General features: G+C 31.8%; 3 protein-coding genes across 10 annotated transcripts in view; 1 reads left to right on the plus strand and 2 right to left on the minus strand.

The window, feature by feature from the left end:
* Window positions 1-21,076, minus strand: part of LOC109334141 (eukaryotic translation initiation factor 3 subunit D-like) — a 26,842-nt gene extending 5,766 nt beyond the window's left edge. Inside the window, exons 1-2 of one of the 5 annotated variants that reach the window (XM_019569717.1) lie at window positions 19,293-21,073; window positions 17,366-17,607 (exon numbers count right to left, since the gene is read on the minus strand). In XM_019569717.1, the coding sequence (XP_019425262.1) occupies window positions 19,296-20,993 (1,698 nt within the window). In that variant the 5' untranslated portion in view covers window positions 20,994-21,073 and the 3' untranslated portion in view covers window positions 17,366-17,607; window positions 19,293-19,295. Of the gene's footprint in view, window positions 1-17,365; window positions 17,608-17,805; window positions 17,828-17,865; window positions 17,896-19,292 lie in introns of those variants that run through there. The other 4 variants (XM_019569716.1, XM_019569718.1, XM_019569719.1 and 1 more) reach the window with 4 other exon arrangements.
* LOC109334140 (protein SMG7L-like) lies at window positions 1,472-7,728 on the minus strand. 3 transcript variants are annotated; one of them, XM_019569712.1, is made up of 6 exons: window positions 7,475-7,728; window positions 5,441-5,517; window positions 4,736-5,338; window positions 4,528-4,650; window positions 4,209-4,417; window positions 1,472-3,620 (listed from the first exon to the last, which is right to left on the minus strand). In XM_019569712.1, exons 2-6 carry the CDS (start codon window positions 5,495-5,497, stop codon window positions 1,661-1,663), a joined length of 2,952 nt encoding a protein of 983 aa, XP_019425257.1. In that variant the 5' UTR covers window positions 5,498-5,517; window positions 7,475-7,728; the 3' UTR covers window positions 1,472-1,660. The 3 variants fall into 3 exon arrangements, with proteins under 3 accessions (XP_019425257.1, XP_019425259.1, XP_019425260.1); XM_019569714.1 differs by having other exon boundaries at window positions 5,441-5,538; XM_019569715.1 differs by having other exon boundaries at window positions 1,472-3,617; window positions 7,475-7,727.
* On the plus strand, window positions 12,579-13,993 carry LOC109334146 (protein RALF-like 4). 2 transcript variants are annotated; one of them, XM_019569729.1, is made up of 2 exons: window positions 12,579-12,913; window positions 13,586-13,993. In XM_019569729.1, exons 1-2 carry the CDS (start codon window positions 12,726-12,728, stop codon window positions 13,734-13,736), a joined length of 339 nt encoding a protein of 112 aa, XP_019425274.1. In that variant the 5' UTR covers window positions 12,579-12,725; the 3' UTR covers window positions 13,737-13,993. The 2 variants fall into 2 exon arrangements, with proteins under 2 accessions (XP_019425274.1, XP_019425275.1); XM_019569730.1 differs by having other exon boundaries at window positions 13,589-13,993.

Here is a 22,819-nt window from a genome sequence, read left to right on the forward strand (position 1 = left end):
GTTATGCTCAAAATAGTATCCCATTACAACAACAAAAAATCAAGAAATATATAAAAGGAATAAATTAATGTGTTTTATCATGATCCATTTACTGGCGAAATATTCAAATATCACTTTTTAACCAAGACAGTGACTATCTTTGTGACTTTGGACTTATCTAATGATTCATGCTGTAATCAAATGTGCAACATGGATTAAAGAAGTAAAAAAAACTCAATTCACTTTAATTAATCTTACATTATAGAAAACTGAGATAATTCCATGTGGAAAACCATTTAAAAGCTACCCTTAGTTTTGTTGAATAACAAATGCGAATCATTTTAAAAAGAAAGAAAAGAAAACTTAAACCACTTGAAGGTGCATAAGGCATCAAGTAATGCATTGAAAAGCTGAAGAAGTTAAGCATCTTCTTATTTGTGAGACAAAAGATTAGCATAAAAAAAAGAGACTAAAAAGATCAATTAAGTATAACACACTAGGCTAAAGCTGTTATATATGTTGTATAGTATCCTTCAATTAGGCCATAACAGCAAATTAAAAAGAAATGAAGTTTTTGTTGCAGTTCCCATGCTGCTCATGTTTTTGTTTCACAGATCCAAAGAAAGAGAAGCATAAGGAGAAGAAAGCCAAGAGTCATTAACATAGGTTATATCTTGAGCCAGTAAATTCCTGATGAAAAATCCTATAAGATTTGGTTGCTGATGTTCATTCATTATGAAGTAATTCATCAGAAATCATTCTTGTAAACATTTTAATCTCAAAGTATCTAGTGTTTTCTTTTGTAATGTTGTCTATAAGGAAATAGTTTAGTCTAAAATATATGCATTGTTGGTGTAAAGATTTATACATAAACAATATATCATTCACACTTATGTTTAAAAGTCAATGATTAACAAGTATGAACGGTAGATGATACACTGATAGGTGTAAAAATCTCTTACACTGTTATTATATATATATTTTTCTCACTAGTTATTTGTTCTTTCTGGTTTTCTCTAAATTATCATTTTGCAATAGACCAGTCTCGCGCATTTGATGTTCAATAGAAATTAGGCCAGTTTGTGCAAGAAATCTGAAGGAAAAAATGCAAGGTCTAAAACTTCAAACAAGGCTTGCAACATAAATGGCACATCAGAACATAATGATATTATTAATGTCAACTCCATATGGAGATTTTACTCTCCTTACGGGGCTTCTACTAGTCTCTTCCACATATGTCCAAACCACCTCAGACGCAATTCTAGCATCTTTTCTACAATATGAGCTACTTCAACTTTCTCCCTAATGCATTCATTTCTAATCTAATCTTGTCTAGTATGTCTAATCATCCTAATAACAATTATAAGAATATACAAAATATCATCCACAGCCCAAATATTAATAAGCAATAATCATCTAATTATGCATAACTGTTAACTTCCAGACAAAAAAACATTGATTAAATTGGCTCTATCAACAAAACAAAATAAAAGGGTTGAATGAAGAATATTTCATCTACATTCTTTGGAATTTTTCATTTAGGGAATGAACATTTATATAGTATATACATTATACTGTGCTCATATATACTGTTTTCGCCAAGAATCCTACAGAACAAAGTACTCAACAAAGTGTACAAGTATAGAATGGTCCATGGAACAAAAGGTTGAGCTGATGATTTCTAGTTTCCCATGAAAGTAGGCCCTCTAAGGTTAGGATCTCGCCGGAGTCGACATTCCTCCTCCTTCAAGTACTCTAGCAGAGACTGTGACTCATTTTTCAGGTCTGTCACTACACCATACCAATAAGGACTAGTCCTTTGAAAATTGTTGAAGTGGTTTGGCTGTAATGGTTCGGGGTTTGGTGGTTCAATATATGTGTTGTATTGATCAGAAGACAAAGGGTTGCCCCATCTATCAATTTGATTAAACCTGTAGTTGCCATGGTATAGCAAGTTTTCATGATTTGCAGTAGCATTCAAATGAGTACTAGTAGGCTGCATATAATTGTTGCTCAACTCAGGTTTGTAATTCTCTCTATACCAACGCAGCCATTCCGAAGAAGTCATTATTCCAGGTGGTGGAAAACCATTGGAAAAGGCTCGGAATCTAGGATCGTGTCCATGTGGTGCATAAGTTGAACTCCAATCGGAATATGCACTTACCGGTGATGTGTTGTGTGGTAATAATGGAGCAGGCAAACTAGATTGTACATCACTAAACCAAGTAGCATTGTCAGGCAATAATGGAGCAGAAGGTATTGGAATAGAATGTGTAGCACGAGAATGGAAGTTTGAAGATCCTGCATCCACTGAAGTAATGTCTGAAAACTCAGTTTTATTGATGGAAAGACCTTCCAAGGATGAAGAAGCTATTTCGTCAATAGGCTCCAACTTGTGCTTACTATCACCATTTGTCTCATTATCTTTGTTGTAGCTGAAACTTCCTCTGCCAAGGACCCAAGCATTGAGAGAAGGAGGGCCAACGGAGATTGGAGCTTCAGAAAATGTGTATTTATTTGATTCCTTTGTTGAATGTTCTTGTTGTTTGAACGGTTTGTCACTGCTGAAATTCAAATTGTCATCATGGAGTTCCCTAGGATCACCTTGACATGGGTTTTGTGCCATAAGAAGTGATGTAGCACAATGCAAACAATCATCAGAAGGTAAGCTTTGGTCATCCTTGTCTCTTGGTGACATCGTGTCATCACTCGCGATAGAAGGGACGTGTGATGGTGCCGAATTATGCCTTGTTAGTGGCCTAAAGAGAATAACTTCTTCTTCTTCCACCACATCATATCTTCCATTGGCACTGGAGCTACTTGGATTCTCATCTATCATCCCTTTGCCATGTTCCCTTGAGTCTTCGATAGTTTTCTGATTAGGCTCTTCCCCTTTTGTACTATTGTCATTGGACTCGGGCGCATAAATGTTTTTCCCTGATTCATCACATGAAACCCACTTTGTCAAATTATTCGATATGCTTGCGAACTTCTTTGCTGCTTCTCTGATACGCTCAGTACGTAGTTGAATTCCGCTTTCAAAATTATCAATATGCTCCCAATTCCCACAGAAATCTAATGAGAAATGCGAACATGCTACAGGTATAAAACCCCTCAACTCATAATCCTCCCATAGAGGGGTATTATCAAGAAGCTTTTCGGTTTCCTTTCCATTGTCATTTAGTTTATTTAAAAGTTCCACAAATACATCAAAAAAGTAAGAAACAGCTCTTCTGCTCTTTTGATCATCTGCACATACTTCAATTGCGTCAAGCATGCTTGAATACCACTCCACAAAAACAAGCACAGAAGGCAATAAGGGGCAACGATTCAAAGAACTAGCCTTCAAGCATCTTTCAACGAAACGTCCCATGAAGCTAAACACAGCAGCTAATGCCAGCTGCATCAACTGCCTATCATTATTGTCGTTTGATTCATTGTTTTCAAGTTTATTATTAAGATTCTTCAGGGCAAAGATGAATATAGATACTACTTGTAAAGCTCGGAAAGGACCTTTTCTGACCATATCCATTTGACTATATGACTCCAACATGGTCTTTAGTTCTATATCTTCTAGCTCCATCATTTTATCCAACTCCCCAATAGTAGATGCCAGTGCAATAGGGAATTCTTCTAAACTGCTTCAATAGATAAGGAATGAATAACATAAGAACATGTGGAATATAAATTAAAAGTAAGCATTAGTCTGCATTGATGTTGTACCAAATACTAGCATGATGTGTTATCCATTTTCCATCCTCAATATAATTATTATGTGTAGACATTAGCACACATATAGATGACCTAAAACTGGACAGAATCTTCCAATCATACCACAAACAAAAGTCATTTTCAAGAGTAGTGAAATGCAACCTAGTGCTGTGCAGAAATGTTACTTTCCATACACAAAATGACAGATAATATATTGAACAATGATTTACTTTATTGTCAGCACATTATTAATATCTTCGGAACCAGGAATTATTATTTATTGCAAGAATTATTCATGTGTGCATCTTCCCACTCGTATATACGAAAATATTGGCCGGAATCAGATTCTGCTATAAGCCTCTAAACCAGCTCATGACTCGAGAATCTAAGACTACTATATGTTTTAGACTGCCGTCAAAGATTAACTTTCTTTGTAGGATACCCCAATATGCATGACTCAAGTTGACCACAAAAGGTCAAGTAGATTATGAAACAAAAAAAACTGAATCCAAATATACCTTGATGTTATAAAGAAGAAACTTATTGTTCTGACTAGCAGAGGCCATAACTTTGTATCTGTAAAATGATTACTTTTGCCTTCAAGCTTATTGCAATTTGAGTTAACATGTTTTATTTGTGCTTCGGTGTCTTCACGGGTTCTTGCAGAAGGTTTTAAGAAATCAAAGCAGACTTCTCCAGAAACATATTGCAGCTGAGATGACTTATTCTGCAAGATCACAAGTCACGTGTAAGAAGATGGATGTAAAACTATCGAATGAGCTTAGAAACATTAATCATATGGATAGAATAGATGTAAAATAATCAATATCATATTACCTTTTCAAACAACAAAATAAGATTTTTCCAGGCATCAGGAAAAGGTTCTTTAACTGCTAAACTTCTTACACAATGGTACAAAGCAAGAATTTCATCACTGATATATGTTGCTAATACAGCCAACTGCAAATGAACAAGGTTATCAACATCGGAACGAAATAAAGGACAGGAGTTTCTCTTAACATGAAATGTTTAAGAGAAAATTTACCTGATTTTGTGGGTTCCCACTATCTGGCCAAATCCTTGTTGCTTCTAAGTAGTGAGTAGCAGCAACTGACCAACTATGATTTTGTGCATCAGGGTTTTCACATTGTTGTTTATACCTAGCAAGATCCCCTATACAAATTAAGCACCTATGACATAAATATTGGCATTTCAGCATGACATCTGCTTCAACAGAACTAGAGATCCAACCCTTTTTATAAAATAAAGCCTCTATTGAGACTCCGTGATGTTCTCGGAGATTTACAATCAGATTTTGGTAAAATTCAATAGCTTGTGACAGAAATGACTTAAATGACTCTAAATGATTGTCGTTCTTTCTCTGTACAATACCATCTTGCGTCATTCCTGCTTTTCTGCTCTCCACATTACCGGAGGTTTTCTTTATTAATTTGCGAAATTCATCAATATGCTTATAGTGGAGCTTCCACAAGGAATATTCAACATCCTGAAGTTCTGCATGTGTGTGACCATTCAATATTATCCTCTCGTAACGAGACCGAACCTTGCGGTACAAGTCTTGAGCATCAGAGTGTAATAGGCCTTTAGAATGGATCAATGCCCACAACTGCTTTTCAGAATTCCCAATCTAAACACCCCACAAAGTTGAAACTTGAATGTTAAGAATATCAATTGAAATAATTTTCATGAACCTAAACCATAACAATGAATACTAATTTCACAAAGTTACCTCAAAGAGAACCTTTTCTTCATGAATTCCAGGAGTAAGGGAAATATTGGTTGTCATGGTCTAGATTGAAGGGCTTCCTTCAAAGATAATAACCTTACCTATTAGAAAAACTGATGTTATTCTTGGTTCAAGAAAAGGACAAAAATAATTGGAAAACTAATCTTCAAAATAAATTCTTATTACTCAATTTCAACATTGTCAAAGATGAAGCTATAAGGGAACCAGAATCACAATTCAAAAGTATGAAATTTGATCCCATTGCTAAAATCTAAATTTCAAGGTTGCATCTTGAATTGTAGTGATACACATTCTGAGCTTTTGAGAACAAGTTTTATTATTCTTAATTATCATCTTGTTTGTCCCAAACTCCTCTCATTTTCAGCATGTATCAAGCCTCAGTGTTTTAATGACTGTAAAAATGAGTACAATGACAAGAATTTTAAGCTAAAGGTTCAATTTGATGTCCCTTTAAAAAAGATAATGAAAAAACCAAGCAAGAAAATGGAAAAAATGTACAATGAAATTCTACCTAAATTTTTCGCCCCAAATTTTAAGGGAACAGGAAATATAAAAAATAGTACAAGGCTATAATAGAAGGATTAGTAGTTATTCCTAAGGTTGTTCTTTACAGAATAAAAATATTCTTACTCTGCATTCATTTTAAAAAATTGACTTACTAATCACTACCAAGATGTTGGTATAGTAATATATGACCTCATTAGATACCAAAGGTCGATGATTCAATTTCTGCGAACGACACTTATTGGAGGTAGCCACTAATCTCAAATGATATTAGTTTCTTATAATTAATATAACTATATAAGCATTTTAAATGTATCACCCCCTAACATATTTGTTATTTGGTAGGGGGGTGCATATGTACTAGTAGCGAAGATAATCACTTATTATGTTTCTATGGACCATAATCATCATCTTAGTGGATAAGCAAAGATGAAGAGTACATAGTTATATTGGAGATAAAATATAGTGAATGAGAATAGTTCAATGAGTTTTTTTATAAGAAGGCATATGTGATAAAATGGAAAAGTGTGTAAAACTCTTATGAACTAGGTGTTTTTTGCAAGTAAACATTATAAACTATTTTTTCTTTCTAATTAACCCTTAAACTTTATCAGTTGGTGAAATTAATCTCTATATAAATATATTGTTAAATTACATATAAATAACAATAAAATTGTTGCAATCAAATTTACAATAATAACAATGCTCATATATTTTTCTACGGTCTCAGCTATGCTCCCTCAAAACTCTTCCTCTTTAATTAGAAGCCAATACTGTGTACTTTCTCTGCGGGGAACATATATCTTCATTAAAATTGCTTAGGTATTTTTTCTTTGGCAATAAAGTGTTGTCAAACGAATCTATGTATAATATGTACATGTTATTTTCATATAAAAAATTATCTATAAAAATAGATTATTGAGCAATGGTATACGTATTATAAAATTAAAAATTAAACTATCTTAAAAAAGTACAATGTTTTATGCATGGTTGAGAAAATTTCAATCAATTTGTATCTAATATAAATCTAATTATAACAATTTCCTTATTATCTATGAATAATTTGAACAATATATTTATACAGGGTTCAATTTCACCAACCGATGAAGTGCATAAAATTTGTGGGGGCTTTATGCACTTTTCCCGTGAGAAAATTGTGTCCACTTCAATTGTGGGGGAAATGCGGCTGATGTGCAGCCAAAATTGCACTTATGATGCAGTGTAGAGACTACAAACCTAAAATATTGTGCTCTCATACATGAAATTAAAATCAGATACTAAGCATTAAAACACAACTTGGAGGTAAGCATGGGAAAACGTGGAGGTTTGGCAGTTTTGAAACTTTCTACAATCAGAACTTAATTGTCAAATTTTGACTGCTACCACTACCAATATCAAAAACGAAAGAAATAAACATCATAAGAAAATACAGCATTGAAAAAGAATTTATGTTATCCTTTAAGGTAAAGAAAAAGAACTATGCTGAGAAAGTGAAAGATAAAAATATGTTACCTAATGAAGAACATAAACTTGAGTGAACAATTCCAGCTGCAAATCCAAGTAAAAGAGCACTCCCTCAATTAAAGATACCTCTGTGTCTGTCTGAGAAAGAGAGAGGGAAGAAGAAGAAGAAGAAGAAGCAAGAAGAGTTGGACCACTGCAGTGTTTCTGTTGTGAAACAGACAAAATAAAGGTGAGAGATTATGATGAGAATGAATAGTTACAAAACAAACTATCTTAACTAGTATTTTGGCTTTTGATATAAACAAATCTATTCTACGTGTGTGTGGAAATAGTATGAGCATTGATTGACTTGGGTTGAGTAAGGTTTTAACCGATCTTAAATGTTGGAGAGATCATTTTTTTGAATTTGAATTGATCTTATATACAAAGCTAATTTGATCTCAAATATTTGAACCGATCCAGACTCTAAACCTGATTAATCTTTATTTTAAATAAAGTCTTTTTTTAAATATTATGAATATTTAATTTCAATAATATTTTTGACCACAAAGATATAATTACTCTATAAACAATTGAATATATATATATATATATATATATATATATATGCAAACATGATGAATGAGTGATAATGTGATGAGTCAGGTTATGTTTATCTCTCACATGATGATAAATATTGAACTGATCTAAAATTTTAACTCAAACTTGACTCTAGACTTAATAAAACTCAACTATATTCAGGTCCGATCATGACCTGACCAAAACGCATTAACATATTCAGGCAGGTTCTGCTCAAAATAGTATCCCATTACAACAAAAAAAATCAAGAAATATATAAAAGGAATAAATTAAAGTGCTTTATCATCATCAATTTACTGGACGAAATATTCAAATATCACTTTTTAACCAAGACAGTGACTATCTTTGTGACTTTGGACTTATCTAATGATTCATGCTGTAATCAAATGTGCAACATGGATTAAAGAAGTAAAAAAAACTCAATTCGCTTTAATTAATCTTACATTATAGAAAACTGAGATAATTTGAGCTTATTGAAAGAAATATCACTCTTCCATGCAAATGTTTTTAAAACATAAAATTTGTAACAACCAATCAATTATTGGAAGCTTGCAATTGACTCCATAATTTCATAACTACTAACTAAAACTACACATCATCATCACCAAATAAAAGGTCCACTAAACCAATGCTCTAAGCTACCCAACCCAAGTGACAATGAAGGCTCTAATGCTAACACCATAGTTCATGTCTTAGATTCTAGAAGCAACAAATTCACCAGGCAAGTTAAAAAGATTAATTTATTTTTATCATTTGCAAAGAATTTATATTTACACATTTTTATATACTCATCTATAATCTATAATTTATGAAATAATATTATAGGTCTTATAGTATATTTTTTTGGGTACAATATATGTTATAAGATTTGAATTAAGTACTACTTAATCGTTCACCTTACATGTGTGTATAGTCGAGTGGCAGTTGTTGGGAGGTAATTTATATATTTAACCATTTTCAAATACTAGGAGAAACTTTAAATAATGTCCTTTTCTAAGATGCTCAGTCACAATAACAACATGGTCATCTTATTTGAATTTTTTAATCCATTTTTTATTCTCAAATTTATTATATTTTTTGTCTCCCTTTTTCACTGGTATTCTTAGAATTGCAATGAATGGTTTGTCATGTTAATGAACTTTATACATCATAATAAAATATCATAAACTTAAACTATACTACTTTTTACTTGCTGAAAATATAAAAAATCAAGTCATATATAATATTGTTATATATATATATATATATATATACAGACGCACGTAGTTGTTGTTACTTGTTAAGATAGTACTTGATTTTGATGTATCCAGTTCATGCAAAATTCAAAGTTCATTATTCATGTAGCATGTGAGAAGGACCCAAATAGAGCCACTTTCATGGTAGTTTCCTCACCTTATCCAATGTATTGGAAATACTTTTCTAGTAATATCTACTCAATCAGTTGTAGCTTTATCAATTAATACATTGGCTATATTCTTTCTCATTTAGGGTTACATACCCATTAATTAATTTTCATTGAAAATGATAGACAAACATTTTAGTTAACTATAGTCTTAAGATGGATTAATAACCAATTTTAAAAGCCTAACATGACTAGAGAGCAACACGAATCTTCTTGACCTTGCATAATCCAAATAGAAATTTGTATTTTTGTACGAAATGTTATATTATAATGCATTGTCCAATTCAGGAAGGTTAACCATGAGAGTATTTGTTTGGCTATTATAGCAACCAAATTTGGTAGTTTGATTATTTGTTAGAATGCCTGAAACAACTTCCACTTTTGATTGAGTGTTATCATATATTTCTATACCCTCAATGGGTGGATATAATCTTATACAAATGTTTAATTATATCCATTAAAAAATTCTATGAAAATGGTTGGAAATGAAGTCTCACATCGCCTATCTTATTTTCTCAGGAATAGTTTAAATATTGGTTGGGCTACTCCTTTTATTGCAAATTGATTTTGAGATGAAACTTTAACATGATATCAAAGTCAGAGCTAAACTTCTTTCCATTTGTCATAGGCAGAATAATGGATTAGTTATATAATCTCAAACGATTAACCAATTCCACAAGCATGATGTGACATAGAATAACTTAAGCAACTTTATTGACATGATTACTGAAGTGCAATTTTATTTTTGTTCATGTTAGAAAGTTTGAAACTGTTAAGTTCACAGAGATTAACCATTATGTATTTGTTGAATAAGCAATATGAGATTCTGATTAACTGTTCGAGTTTCAAAAACCTGATTCAGTTTTTCTCTCCCTAATGGCTGCAGATATTTTCTTATAATTTCTAGTTTCAGTAGCCAACATTATATGAATAGAATATATTAGTTTTCATATGGGGTCTACTCATTGATTTGAAAATTGTAAGACAAAGCAGTGACTCAGCACTATGATTTCATATAGGGTCTACCATACCCATTTATTTGAAAATTGATAGACACAGGTAGTGACTCAGCACTATGAGCTAACCTAAGTTACACATTTTCACACGCATGATGTAAGTAGAAATGTTGAAAGCAAGAACAAGTGTATGCAAGGTGAAGGGAACGATAACCACGTACTCTGTAAGGTACTATTAGAATTTTAGATTGATCAAAAAATTAAAGCTTCGATTTATGTAAGATGTAAGTAATACTTATTTGAAGGGACAAACATGCACCCAAAAAAGAATTATTTCTTTACCTATAAGATGATAGAATACTGTTAGTTATGTAAAAAAAGTAGATATAGAAAAAATTGTTTTAGCCATAGTAGTTTTTTTTCCAGGCATGAAAGCTTTGTTTTATGCCATATATAGAAATTATCTTTCACTTTTTTTATATTTTTATCTTTCACATTGGACAGTTTATTATATGCCATATGGAAATTTCAGTGTGCAAAATGACTTATCTAAGTGAAGATTATATACTTATGTTATACTAGTGACTTTGAATTCATTCATTGTTCATGTTAGTGGACGAAATGCAATGCAAACATGCTAAAGATTAGGTACCTATGACGCATGGTGTAGCTAAGTACACCAATAATGGGGAATCCTAGGTTCCATGCTAACTACTGTGCAGTGAAAAAAGGGAGAAAAAAACAACATAATAAAATAATGCAATTGTTCGATGTTATAACTTAGAACCAAACTGGTTTATTTAATTAAATTCGCATATGGGTAGAAGAGTCAAAATCAGGTTATTACTAAATCTCATCCCCTGCATTATTAATCAAAATCAGGTTGTTACTATATCCTTTTACTTTTAGGAGAATCAATTTTCTTATTAATAAAGACAAGGTTCAAGATAATCCACTAGTGTTCATAGTTCTTTCCATTTAGCTTGTTTTAAGATTTAATGTTAAAATTATGAATAAAAAAATACATTATCACAATAACATTATCAAAAGCCACATATATAATAGTTTATGACTGGTCAATATTAAAAAAATATTTTTTTAAATGTTACTATTTTTTCAAACCTAGACAAAAAGTAAAAGTTTAGATCAATAAAAAAAATTATCATGTGTTCTAATCTTAACTATGTACTGCCCCCTCCAATAATGGAAGGAGCCATACTCAGATTAGAAGAGTTGCACCTTAATTTCTTAACCAAGGAAATAAACTAAAGAAAAAACTAATCTGGGTGAAGGTAAAAATGTTGGAGAAGGAAACAACTTATGATGTAGAAAATGGTTGTGTTAATGAGTGACCTAAGTACAATATCTAAGGAATATAAAAAGGAATTTAATGTTGGAAAATTAAATTTATCACTTCTTGATAAATAATAACATCAACTTATAAGACAAAATTTTAATTTTCTATTTCTTAAAATAATAATAAGAATGAAAACTTGAAAAGGAACATTCTCTTGTATGGATAGAGTTTTAAACAAGGCCCAAGTCAATTCAGCCCTAGAGGAAAGCCCAATTAACAACTAGACAAACCACTGAAACCAGTATGGTCTGGGATGAAAATTGGTGAGGGCCAACAAATGTAAAGTTTTGTAAGCAAAAGTTTTAAAAATAAATACAAGGGTATCAACGGAGTACGGATCCTCTTTATTACTAGAGAAGAAATTGACTTTTTATACTTAGTTTTAGGATAAAAGTGTTATTACAAGTATAAACAAAATGATATAATTGTTTTTGTATTTTACTTTTTGTTTTATTTTGTACAACATTCATCCCTCCAATAATAGAGAGAAGTCTGACTCATCAATCAGATTACATGTTATATCAAACAAATGTAAAGTATAACTAGAATCTTAAAAGTATCTCCCATATTCTTTGAGCTTAGCACTAGGAGAAGCATGGAACCTTATGAGATAAAAGGATAGGGTGAATTTTAGTTACACTCATTATTTGCAAATTTAGTTATTTTCTTAGTTAGAGAAGCATGTGCCTTTCATTATTTTAGCAAGTGCATGCATGCATATATACCAGTCATTACATTTCTCTATTTAGTAATCAACACTACAAAATCACGTTACATCACACATGAAAATAGCAATAAAAACATAAACACCCTTCTATTCCTAAATTCTCTCTTTCCCCTCTTTTTTATCCCAAGAGAAAACTTATTTTCAACCTTCCCACACTTTATCACGTAGCTATATCCACCACCTTTGATCTCACCCTCCCTTACTAGGAAGGGCAGGGTCTGTTTCTATATTATAAATTATTCAAATTCCAAAGTATACAACCACCTTGCCCCATAATAATGGACTCAAAACCATGGCTCATTGTGCTCCTCTTGGCCTTGGCCTTCATGGTAGCTACCGAAGCTTCAATCATGCATGAGTATGGGAGGGGTGCTTTGATTGGTGGTGATATTGATCTTATTACTGATGATAATGAGTTCTTGATGAGTTCTGAAACAACTCGTAGGACACTTCAAGGGCGAAGAAGGTACAATTTCAGTTTTAATTACTTTGTTTAATCAGTTTCAAATTTTAAATCATAGTTTCTTCTCTTGTATATATTTACATTCACAATCTTGAGTTTTAGTGAAATTACATAAATTATTTTATCTTTATTGTACCTACACAGATTACTCGTATTTATATTCACATGTTACACTAATTCCCCCTACATGAAAAATAAGATATTTTAAACAAAAAATGGGTGATAAGGTAATTAGGAGAAACAAAATAGGGTATATTGGGAAGACAAATCCAAATAATATAAGAGTTAGTGTCTCTTTATTATTTTTAGTTCGTTACAAAATACATCAATAATATAATGATATATTATTTAAATCACTCTTATACTATATTGTAACAAACCAAAAATAATTAAGAGATATTAACTGATATACTACTTGGATTTGTCTCCACAATATATCATATTTTATTTAACTTAATTAAACTTATTGCATTTTTTGTTTAAAATATTATACTTATCTCTCCTCCATAGGTAGTTAGTGTAATATATATATATATAAATTAAGAGATTTATATATGTCTAAAAATAGATAAATAATTAGTGTAAGTTCACTGAAACTCCAATAGATAGTTGTAATTCACTCATTTTTATTAAATGAATCTGAGTAATGATATTATTTATTCTACAAACTTTGTTAAGGTACATTGGCTACAATGCTCTTAGGGCCAACAAAGTCCCATGTGGTCAGCGTGGACGCTCTTACTATAATTGCCAACAGAGGGGTAGAGCTAACCCTTATCGTCGTGGTTGCACCGCTATCACACATTGTGCCCGAAACGTTAATTAATTCATTCAATCATAGAGGAAGCAAAAACAAATTGGCTAGCTTATTTTTCTTTTTTAGTTTATTAAGAAAATAATTGTTTGCCAAATTTGATTGCCTCCATTGAAACAATTTATTCTTTAAAATATTTGGTGTTATTTATTTTATTTCTTTGGGTTGCTGCTTAATCCTTTGAGTTTTGTGTGAAATGTTAATGTGACGTGGGAACAACTTTGGTCTATTTTCATTTCTCTAAAGTAATATGTTAGTCATTCTTTATCCTTTTTGGTTATTATTATTATATATATAAGTTCTAAAACCTTTGAAGTTTTAAAACCAAATGCTTCTTTAAAATAAATAAAAAAGTAGTACATCTTAAAAATCAAGGAAGATTAGAGCACGTATTTCATGTAGCAGAGAAAAGTAACATAGGTAGAATTGGCTAACTATTTCTTTTAGTTGAACTGTCCTAGGGTTTTGAAAATAAAGTGTTATTAGAGGTTCTCACATTTAAAGGTCGATAAATGAAAAAGGTCACATTGGTATTTATAAATAAAATGTTACTAAATTTCAACACCATTCGATTTTGTCACAATTTAATAAAAATGTAATATCTGATAGGGTATAAGTATAACTACATAAAAATAGATGACTCAAACAGTCAAATGTATGAATTATTATTTCATATAATAAGCAAGTAATTATAATTTATAAATTCAGAGCATTTTAGTATTATTTTTTATTTTGGACAGTGAACACTGAGTGTAGTCGCAAAAGACATGGTCCAAACCTACATGATAAATGAAGGATTTTAGATTTAACGAGAGAAAATAATATATACACGTAAGAATTTTTTTACATTTTGCAAAATCTATTCCTATCTTAATTATTGGCTTTAAAGTAATACATGTAAGTAATTGATAATATATTCTCATTGTATAAATTTTATAAGAAAAATATGTATACACTAAAAGTGTAAGAGTTTTTTACATTGTCATTATATTATTTAACATTCATTTTTTATTAACATTGATTTTTAAATAAAAGTAATGCAAATAAATAGTAGATAATACACTATATCTTTTATCTACAAAAAAAAAAAAAGTTAAGAAAAGAAAGATTGATGAAATAAAATTTGAGAGGAGAAAATGAAAAGAAAATGTGATAATTTCTAATTGTTTAGTACGATGCAAAAATAAATAAAAAATGGAGAAAGAAAAATATCATTAATATTAATAATAACATTGATGTGTTGGTTTATTTTTTTAAAGAAATTAATGACATTTATAACTATGATTAACATTTGTGAATTTTTCAGAAAATTACATGGAGTTAGTCACATGAAAATTTAATGTCAATTTTCTCCACTTAGTTTCCATTTCAATATTAGAGAAAAAACATAAGTGAGTTTTTTAATCATTAAAAAATTGGAAATGAGTATTTATATAAAATTTTGCATGAACTCAATCTAATTATTGTAATTAATGGTAGGCAACTTCATTAAAAGAATCACATCTTAATGGATAAGATGCTTTGGGTCCATGGTAGACAAGTCATTAATCACAATGTATTGTGCTATTTAGACAAGGATCTCCTGTTTTAAGGTATGTACCAAAGTCTGTTCCGAATCAATCATATTATGTCATGTCAGTTAAAAAAATTAAATATTCATAATTTTATTAAATTTTGTTATATTGTGATTGGTTGGAGACGAAGCTGGGGATAAGATTGGAGACGAAGCTGAGGAGAGGGTTGGAGACAACAGATCCACATCCATCGTATTTGATCAAAAATCATTGGATTCCTGAAGGGTCATGAATATTTTTTGATGCCAAAATTGCAATAATGTTTGTGGGTCTTTCTCATTCAATGATGTTGACGACTGTCAACTTTTTTGTTGGTAAATGATTTGTATGAACAACATTTTCAATTTACTAAAGACTTTTGTTTCTCTTCGTTAGTGTTAAACAAAGATTGAGAGAATCTCATTATGAAGAATATACATCATGCTGTATCTGAATGGTTATACTATCATGTATAATATAAAGTTGTGTCCATCTGTAACCATCAAAGACCATGCGTGGATTCTTTTCTTAATTTGTTTTATATTCATGTGAATAATTATTTATTGAAATTATAAAAAAATAAGAAGAAAAATTACACTGGCTGAAATCATGTCACCTCATTTTTATGACTTTCCTCCACATGTAAGAGTGTTTTTTCATATAGCATTTAATGCTCTTGATGTGAAGGGGGAAAATAGGATTCTTACAAAAATCTGTAGTTTTTTTTATTTGCTTTTCAACTCCATAGATTTGACTTGAACTTATTAAAGGGTGGGTGAACTTCATACTTAAAATTTATTTATTTCTACAATAATTTCTATTTTATTATTTTTAGATTTTTAATTTTCTTAAAACCAACGGAGGTCTAATACAGTGGCTGGGAGGACTCCATACTCGAATATCAACTGATATATATCTAGACATGTGACAAATTATTTGGAGAGTATGCTCACATAATGGTTGGTCAAACTAGACCGACCTAAAAAGATAAATATAATTTATGTAGATAAAATTATAATCCATACTTGCTGTAAGCAGAAATCAAAATAATTAATCTATTTTAAATATATATATATCGTTTGATATAAATGTCTAATTTTTTAACACATTTACTATGCCCAATTCGACTAATCTCATAGATTTAATATTTTATTTTTCAGTTAAGAAGTGATGTCAAGTTTATTTTTAATATAACACATTTATTAAATATCTCATTCCTTTTGTACTCTCAATTCCTAACACTAATTCGTGACTTCACTTCAATTTGCTTCAATTTATAATAACCATAGTTGAGAGAAGTCACATCTATTCTAAACTTCACACCACTATATATACTCATTATTTTTTATTAGTCAGAAAAATAAAATACAAATTAAAAATATATATATTAACTTTATATTTTCTACTAATGAAAAACAGGGGATACATAAGCAAACAAGATATGCTCACCATAGTAATACATTGTCAAAGTATAATGACGTAATACATAACCATCATTCTTTACTCTATGTAAAAAAATCTTTATATGCTCACTATGAAAACATTCTTTATAATCTTTTATTTCCGTTGTAAAAATTATTGTTCTTTGATCTATACATCATTTTGTTTTTGTTCATGTGCTTAAAATAACATCCTATAAAATAAGACAAATAATGTCATGTTTCCAATGGTACATTATCATAATTTATAACTATTTTTGTTATAATCATTACTATATTTTTTCTTTTGCTCAATATGTATAACACCAATATTTATTATCTAAGCTAAAGGTCCACCAAAAAGGGAATAAATAAAAAGAAAAAACGGGAAACTCAAATCCATCCTAATAACCCCATGTTATACTCATTTCTATGGTTAACCAAGTTGAAATTGCAAAGTTATCTCTAATTTATTTAGTTTGAAATATTTTATATATTTAGAGGAGTTTGGATCTTATTTTTTTGGTTAAAAGAAGGAAGGAAATCGTCTAACTCGTTTAAGTAATGAAACATGTTCAACTGTTCAATGTTTTTTTTTTTTTTAGTAATATCAAGGATATCCCCTCGAACTAATCTCACTCCCAACAATATGATCAATTTGGAAAACATCAATATGAAGGTACCGATTCCACTTAAATATGTTCAGGTCGATAAATCATAAACATCAGAAATATCAAAAAACTAATAAGTTAGGACTTCAAACATTTTGGTTTCAAGGAACATGAAGAGACTAAATTGCAAAACTTCAGCAGGATAAGTGAGTACATGGAAAGAGAAGATATTTCTGAGTGCAGCTCGCATTAAGGCCCCATAAAAATGTGACCTGCATCAAACCCAAAAATCTTGCATTACCTACTAGTAGAATAATATAAGGTCTTGGACCAAAAAGAATAATATAAGGTGTAAATAATGACTTGCACATAGACTACAACATTTCTAATGTAGGCATTGGCCACATGTCTATAATTATTGAATAGCCTTAACTCCATAAGGTACAATAACACAGTAGAAGTAAAAAGTGATGAATGCCTCGCCAAAAATGCTTAATGGGATTTGTGTAAAATTCTTGCCACTACAAAAAAAAAAGATCAAACAGAAGCAATAAAACCTCACCAGTCACTGCAGATAAATGTAGGATTCCTACATATTCAACATCTAAATCAAAATAGTGAACATTGACAGAAAACTATACTTCAGAAGTTTCCCACAACTGATGTTAGTCATCAACTGAGGTAAATTTCAATAGTCAGTAGTGCAACATATGATCTGTTATATGAGCATTTTCTAAAGCTCTAAAATGAAAGACCTCAAATTATGCAAGTTGCATGGCATTTCAAATGGCAGGATTTGTTCAAGTTTAAACTATTCAATAAACAGAGCTCAAACATATACATACTTCAACATCAATAAATACATAACCAAAAAACAGGTGAAACCAAAAGAAAATAAAAACAATACATTTTATCCCTCCTAATATTCACCATTCAAATGCTATTTATTCTAAACTACAGATTTCTCCAGCATTCATCAACACTTGCAACATATAGCATAGCAACACAAGACTGATCACTTTAAGTTCACCCTCACCAAACAGCAAAACCATAACTACAAAAATAAATAGTTTGAGAAGTAAAATAACTGTATGGATTGTTGTCCTCTTATACCTACAATTTAGGATTTGAAGCATATACCTGATTGACTCTTGAGAATGGGTACCTTTTTTGTTGGGGTTACGAAGAGAAGAGCAAAGTATTTTTTTGTGAAAATGAATAAAAAAGCAAAGGAGCAGTATTTTGGAACTCCTTACGCATGCAAATTTAAGATTCAGTAATTTCATCCAGGTGCTATGTTATCCACAACATGTTAATAAAATATTTTGCTTGTCTGTTCAAATATTGACAATAAAAGAATCAAGAACTCTGATTGGTGAAAGTCATAAAAAGATGTCAATGGTCATGGTCCAAAGGCAGTAAAAAACACCAACTACAATAACCTTGTAGGCAGGCTGTAGCTACAACCAGAGAAGAGCGAAACAGAAAAACAAAGATGTAGTCAATAACAGTGCAGAAGACACTGAAAATTGATTGATAGGAAGGCACAATAAGTTCTTTCCAAGACCTCCAAATCAAGTGGCACTATTGACATACAGTGGACAGATCATTTTGAGTGCAAATCCCATATCCACTACAGTGGAGACGAGGAACTCCAATTCAAAGCTTAGGATCATGTCCTCCCTCTTATCAACAATGGTTTAAGAGGAAAATTAGAGTACATTTTCTACAACAAAGCACAACAGATGGAGCTAATGTATGCCTATGATCCTAAATGTGATAAGACCTCAACACTGAACAATCATAAATGAGAATTGATGTATGTCTATGGTCCTAAAAATGTAATGCAACATACTAAATTAACAACCAATAACAAGTCACAGAGCATTATACAAAACATTTCAATTACTTGAAAGGCATCCAAATATGTAGATTGTAGAAAATTAATAAAATTAAAAAGTGAATAACCCGAGTTAGTACAATTACCTCTCAAGCTTGGTTATCTATCTGCTTATCAGTCACATCATTTGAGATAGTAGCTGCCTCTTCACCATCAGCACCCTCTGCTGGAGGTTGAGCTTGTTCCTCTTCCGGAAGTGGCTCCTCCACATAGTCATTCTCAAATGCATCTGCTGGAACCTGATAAATCCTAACCTGTGGCTTAGACGGATCCTTCACAAGAACATATTTCCCCTCTTCCAGTTTCATGCACAAGTCCACAATTGACTTCACAATTCCCCACATGTTATTTGGGTTCAAATTAATCTGTGCCGCGAAGTCCTTCGGCTTATATCCAGCCACAGCCAAAACCACATGATTAAAATGGTCACGTGGATGAATCCGAGACACATATCCCAACTTCATGAAATCAGCACTGGCCAACAGAGCCTGAGCGGTCCATTTAGCCAACTTATTCGCATTGTTCTTCAGCTCAGTAGCTAAAACAGCACCCCTCTGAGTCTCTAACTTCTGCCTCCAATCCACACCCGAATACTTAGGATCAAACTCATTCAAAGCATTCAAAGTAAGGTAAGACCTCTGCTTATTCACATCAAGCACACTCTGCACCTCACACCTAGCAACAAGATACATCTCATTATCCAACTTCCACCTCCTATACCTATAAGCCACAGAAGCAACCTCTTCACCCTCACTAGCAAAGGGGTTAGGCTCATCAAAATTCACCTTATTTCCATCCCTAACCAAAACCTGCTGCGAGAAATTCTGGTTAATATACGCAGCCTCAACACTCAGCGAATGCGCCGAGTTAATATCCTCCTTCGCCTCAGGCAAAGGCTCCTGAGATGTCTCATGAACCGAAAGCAAGTCTAATTGCGAACCATCACGCTTATCAAAGAACAATTTATTCCCAACACGCTGAACAACAATATCCCAAGAGTAAACAGACCTAGGGGCACACATCAGTGTGGAGAGGATAGAATCCGTGGCGAACACAGTCGCCTTATCCTCATTTGCGAGTTTTCGAATAACAGGATCATCAGTAGTGGTAACCTTGAAGAAGTTCCTGTTCTTGAAACGCTCCAATCTGCGGTCACTCTTAGGCGTAACGCGATCGTAGGTTCGATCATAATACTCGAGTCCGCCGCAAAATTGAAGGTCTTCGGGTTCAGAAACGGCGAATGAGAGCTTGGAGAATGTTGAGAAAGGGATCTGATCACGCATGTTCCACTCAGGCTGGATATCGACAGAGGATTTGAACACGGCGGCTTCGCGACGAGGTCCATTAGGGTTTGAGCGGTTGAGATGGTAGAGACGATCACGGCGAGCTCTTTCTTTCTCAGCTTCACGTTTTTTGGCTTCAACTTCTTCATCCTTACGCTGTGGGAGTTGCCTTTGTTGCTGGAACCGCCATTTAGGGCCGAATTTGGGGCGCGGTGGTGGTTTCCCGTCGACGAGGCGGAAGGAGGCGTCGTCTTCGGCGGAGGCGGGGAAGGAGTCGTCGTTGGTGAAGTCGAAAACGGCGTCGGATGGGTTCTTGGATCGGGTCTGGTTGTTGAAGTTTCGGGTCCAATCAGCGATTCGGCCTAGCTTGTCGGAACGGGAGAAGGGAGCGAATGGGACATTGTGTGGAAGGTTGGTGGTGTTGGAACTGGCGACGGCGGCATCAGGTGGGCCCCAGCCGTCGGGGTTGAAAGGAACGGCGGCGACGTCGAAGGATCCAACCATTGAAGCAAACGGTTTTTTTTTTTTTGCAAACCCTAAAAACACTGTTTGTGTTGTGTTATTAGTGAGAGAAGATAAGCTTCGATTTGCGAAACCCTAAATATTTATATACTTCTTTTCTTATTGAGAATTTGCCCCTGTGGAATCAGTTAATTACGTATTTGTCATCGTTGTTGTGTTGGTTTTTTGGATTTTGTTTGGGCCTTTTTGTTATGATTGTTTCAGACGGAAGAGTTGGGCTTCGCTTTATCATAAGTCAAAGTTATTATTATGAATTTATCATAATAAAACTAGAAAAAAAATTCCAAATTGTGTTTATTGTGATTCATTAAAGTATTTTTACTAGTTTAGTTTTGGAGAAAAAGAATGAAATAAAAAAATTCAGAGTCATTTCATAAATATATATCATGTTCTAATTCTTTTTCTAATTTTCCTTCATTATCTTTCAAAATACCTTGCAAACGGGTGAAATAAAAATATCTATCTACCTATTTATTACATTCACAACTATTGTAATAGAAAGTTTTACTAGATAAAATGATATTCTTATTGATGAGATCAAAAATTATTTATGGTCAATATATTTCCAGGTTGGGTTGGGCTAAATTAGTCTAGATCCTTTTTATGATTTTATGGGGTATATAACCAATTGAATAAGTTTTTGTGAGCAAGAATTATTTTAATTGCTATAGTAATGAAATAGGAAGTGTGAATAGTAGTGTTCAAATCTAAACAATTTTACCTGTATTGGTAAATAGTTAGAGATTATATAACACTATATACATAGAAAATGACTTAAGTGAAAATATTTGAATGTGAAAGATTAACAGAATAATAAACATGATTTTTTAGAATGGTTATTAATTAACTTTTAATCATAACTATTTATATATAATGAATGAACTTTGCCAAAATTAACATTTCAAAAAAGGAAAAAAATAGTGGATTGTTTTTATTGACCATGTGTTATGAAAAGCAAGATAAAGCATTTAGATCAACTCACCTACGTTTTAGTCATAAAAAATAAAAGCAAACAAACATTCATGATTATAGTGATGGGTCGTTGGACTCAATTACTCATCATCTTTTAAAAAAAATGTATGAAAATTAAAGCAAATTCAAAGTGAATAATTTATCCTTTAATGTTTGATTAAGATTTTTGTTTTGTAACACGCCACTCACTACACAAATAACATGCAAACATGGATCACAAACAAACCTAGACAATGTTGATAAAAAGGATAGATCATACATTCATACCCATTACCCAGTGGAATAAACCAGAAGTGCAGTGATATTGTGACAATATATTAAACTCATACACGGTCGGTGTATACATTTTATTCTCAAAATTAAATCTTTCATCTATATTTATATCAATATCAGTAACATTAATCATTGACTTTAAAATATGGAGTAGAAAATGTGTAGCACATTAGTTAGGAAGGATGGATGTTTTTTAGTAGAAGTGGCAAATACAGTGAAGCTTTTGATAGAGGCAATCACCTCACTCTTGTAATCCAAAATTTCATATCTGCTTTCCATTATTTGATTTAAAATAGTTTAATTATCTGTATCTATATTTATATTCTTACTGAAGCCAAAACATAGTGTAACCATCCACCATGGTGTAATTTATAATTTTCTATTTTGCCATTGTCTATTTTCTACAAAAAGACCGTATAATCTAATCTACATATCCACATTACATGTTTCATATTATTTTGTTAATTGTGTCTTCTTCTTAATTTTGTAACCATAACATTTTTTTCTTTACTTACGAAACAAGAAATATTTTGTAATGATATTTATCTTTTAAGTGTGTTCTC

The sequence above is a fragment of the Lupinus angustifolius genome, chromosome LG19, assembly GCF_001865875.1.
Source record: "Lupinus angustifolius cultivar Tanjil chromosome LG19, LupAngTanjil_v1.0, whole genome shotgun sequence".
Lineage (NCBI taxonomy): Eukaryota > Viridiplantae > Streptophyta > Magnoliopsida > Fabales > Fabaceae > Lupinus > Lupinus angustifolius.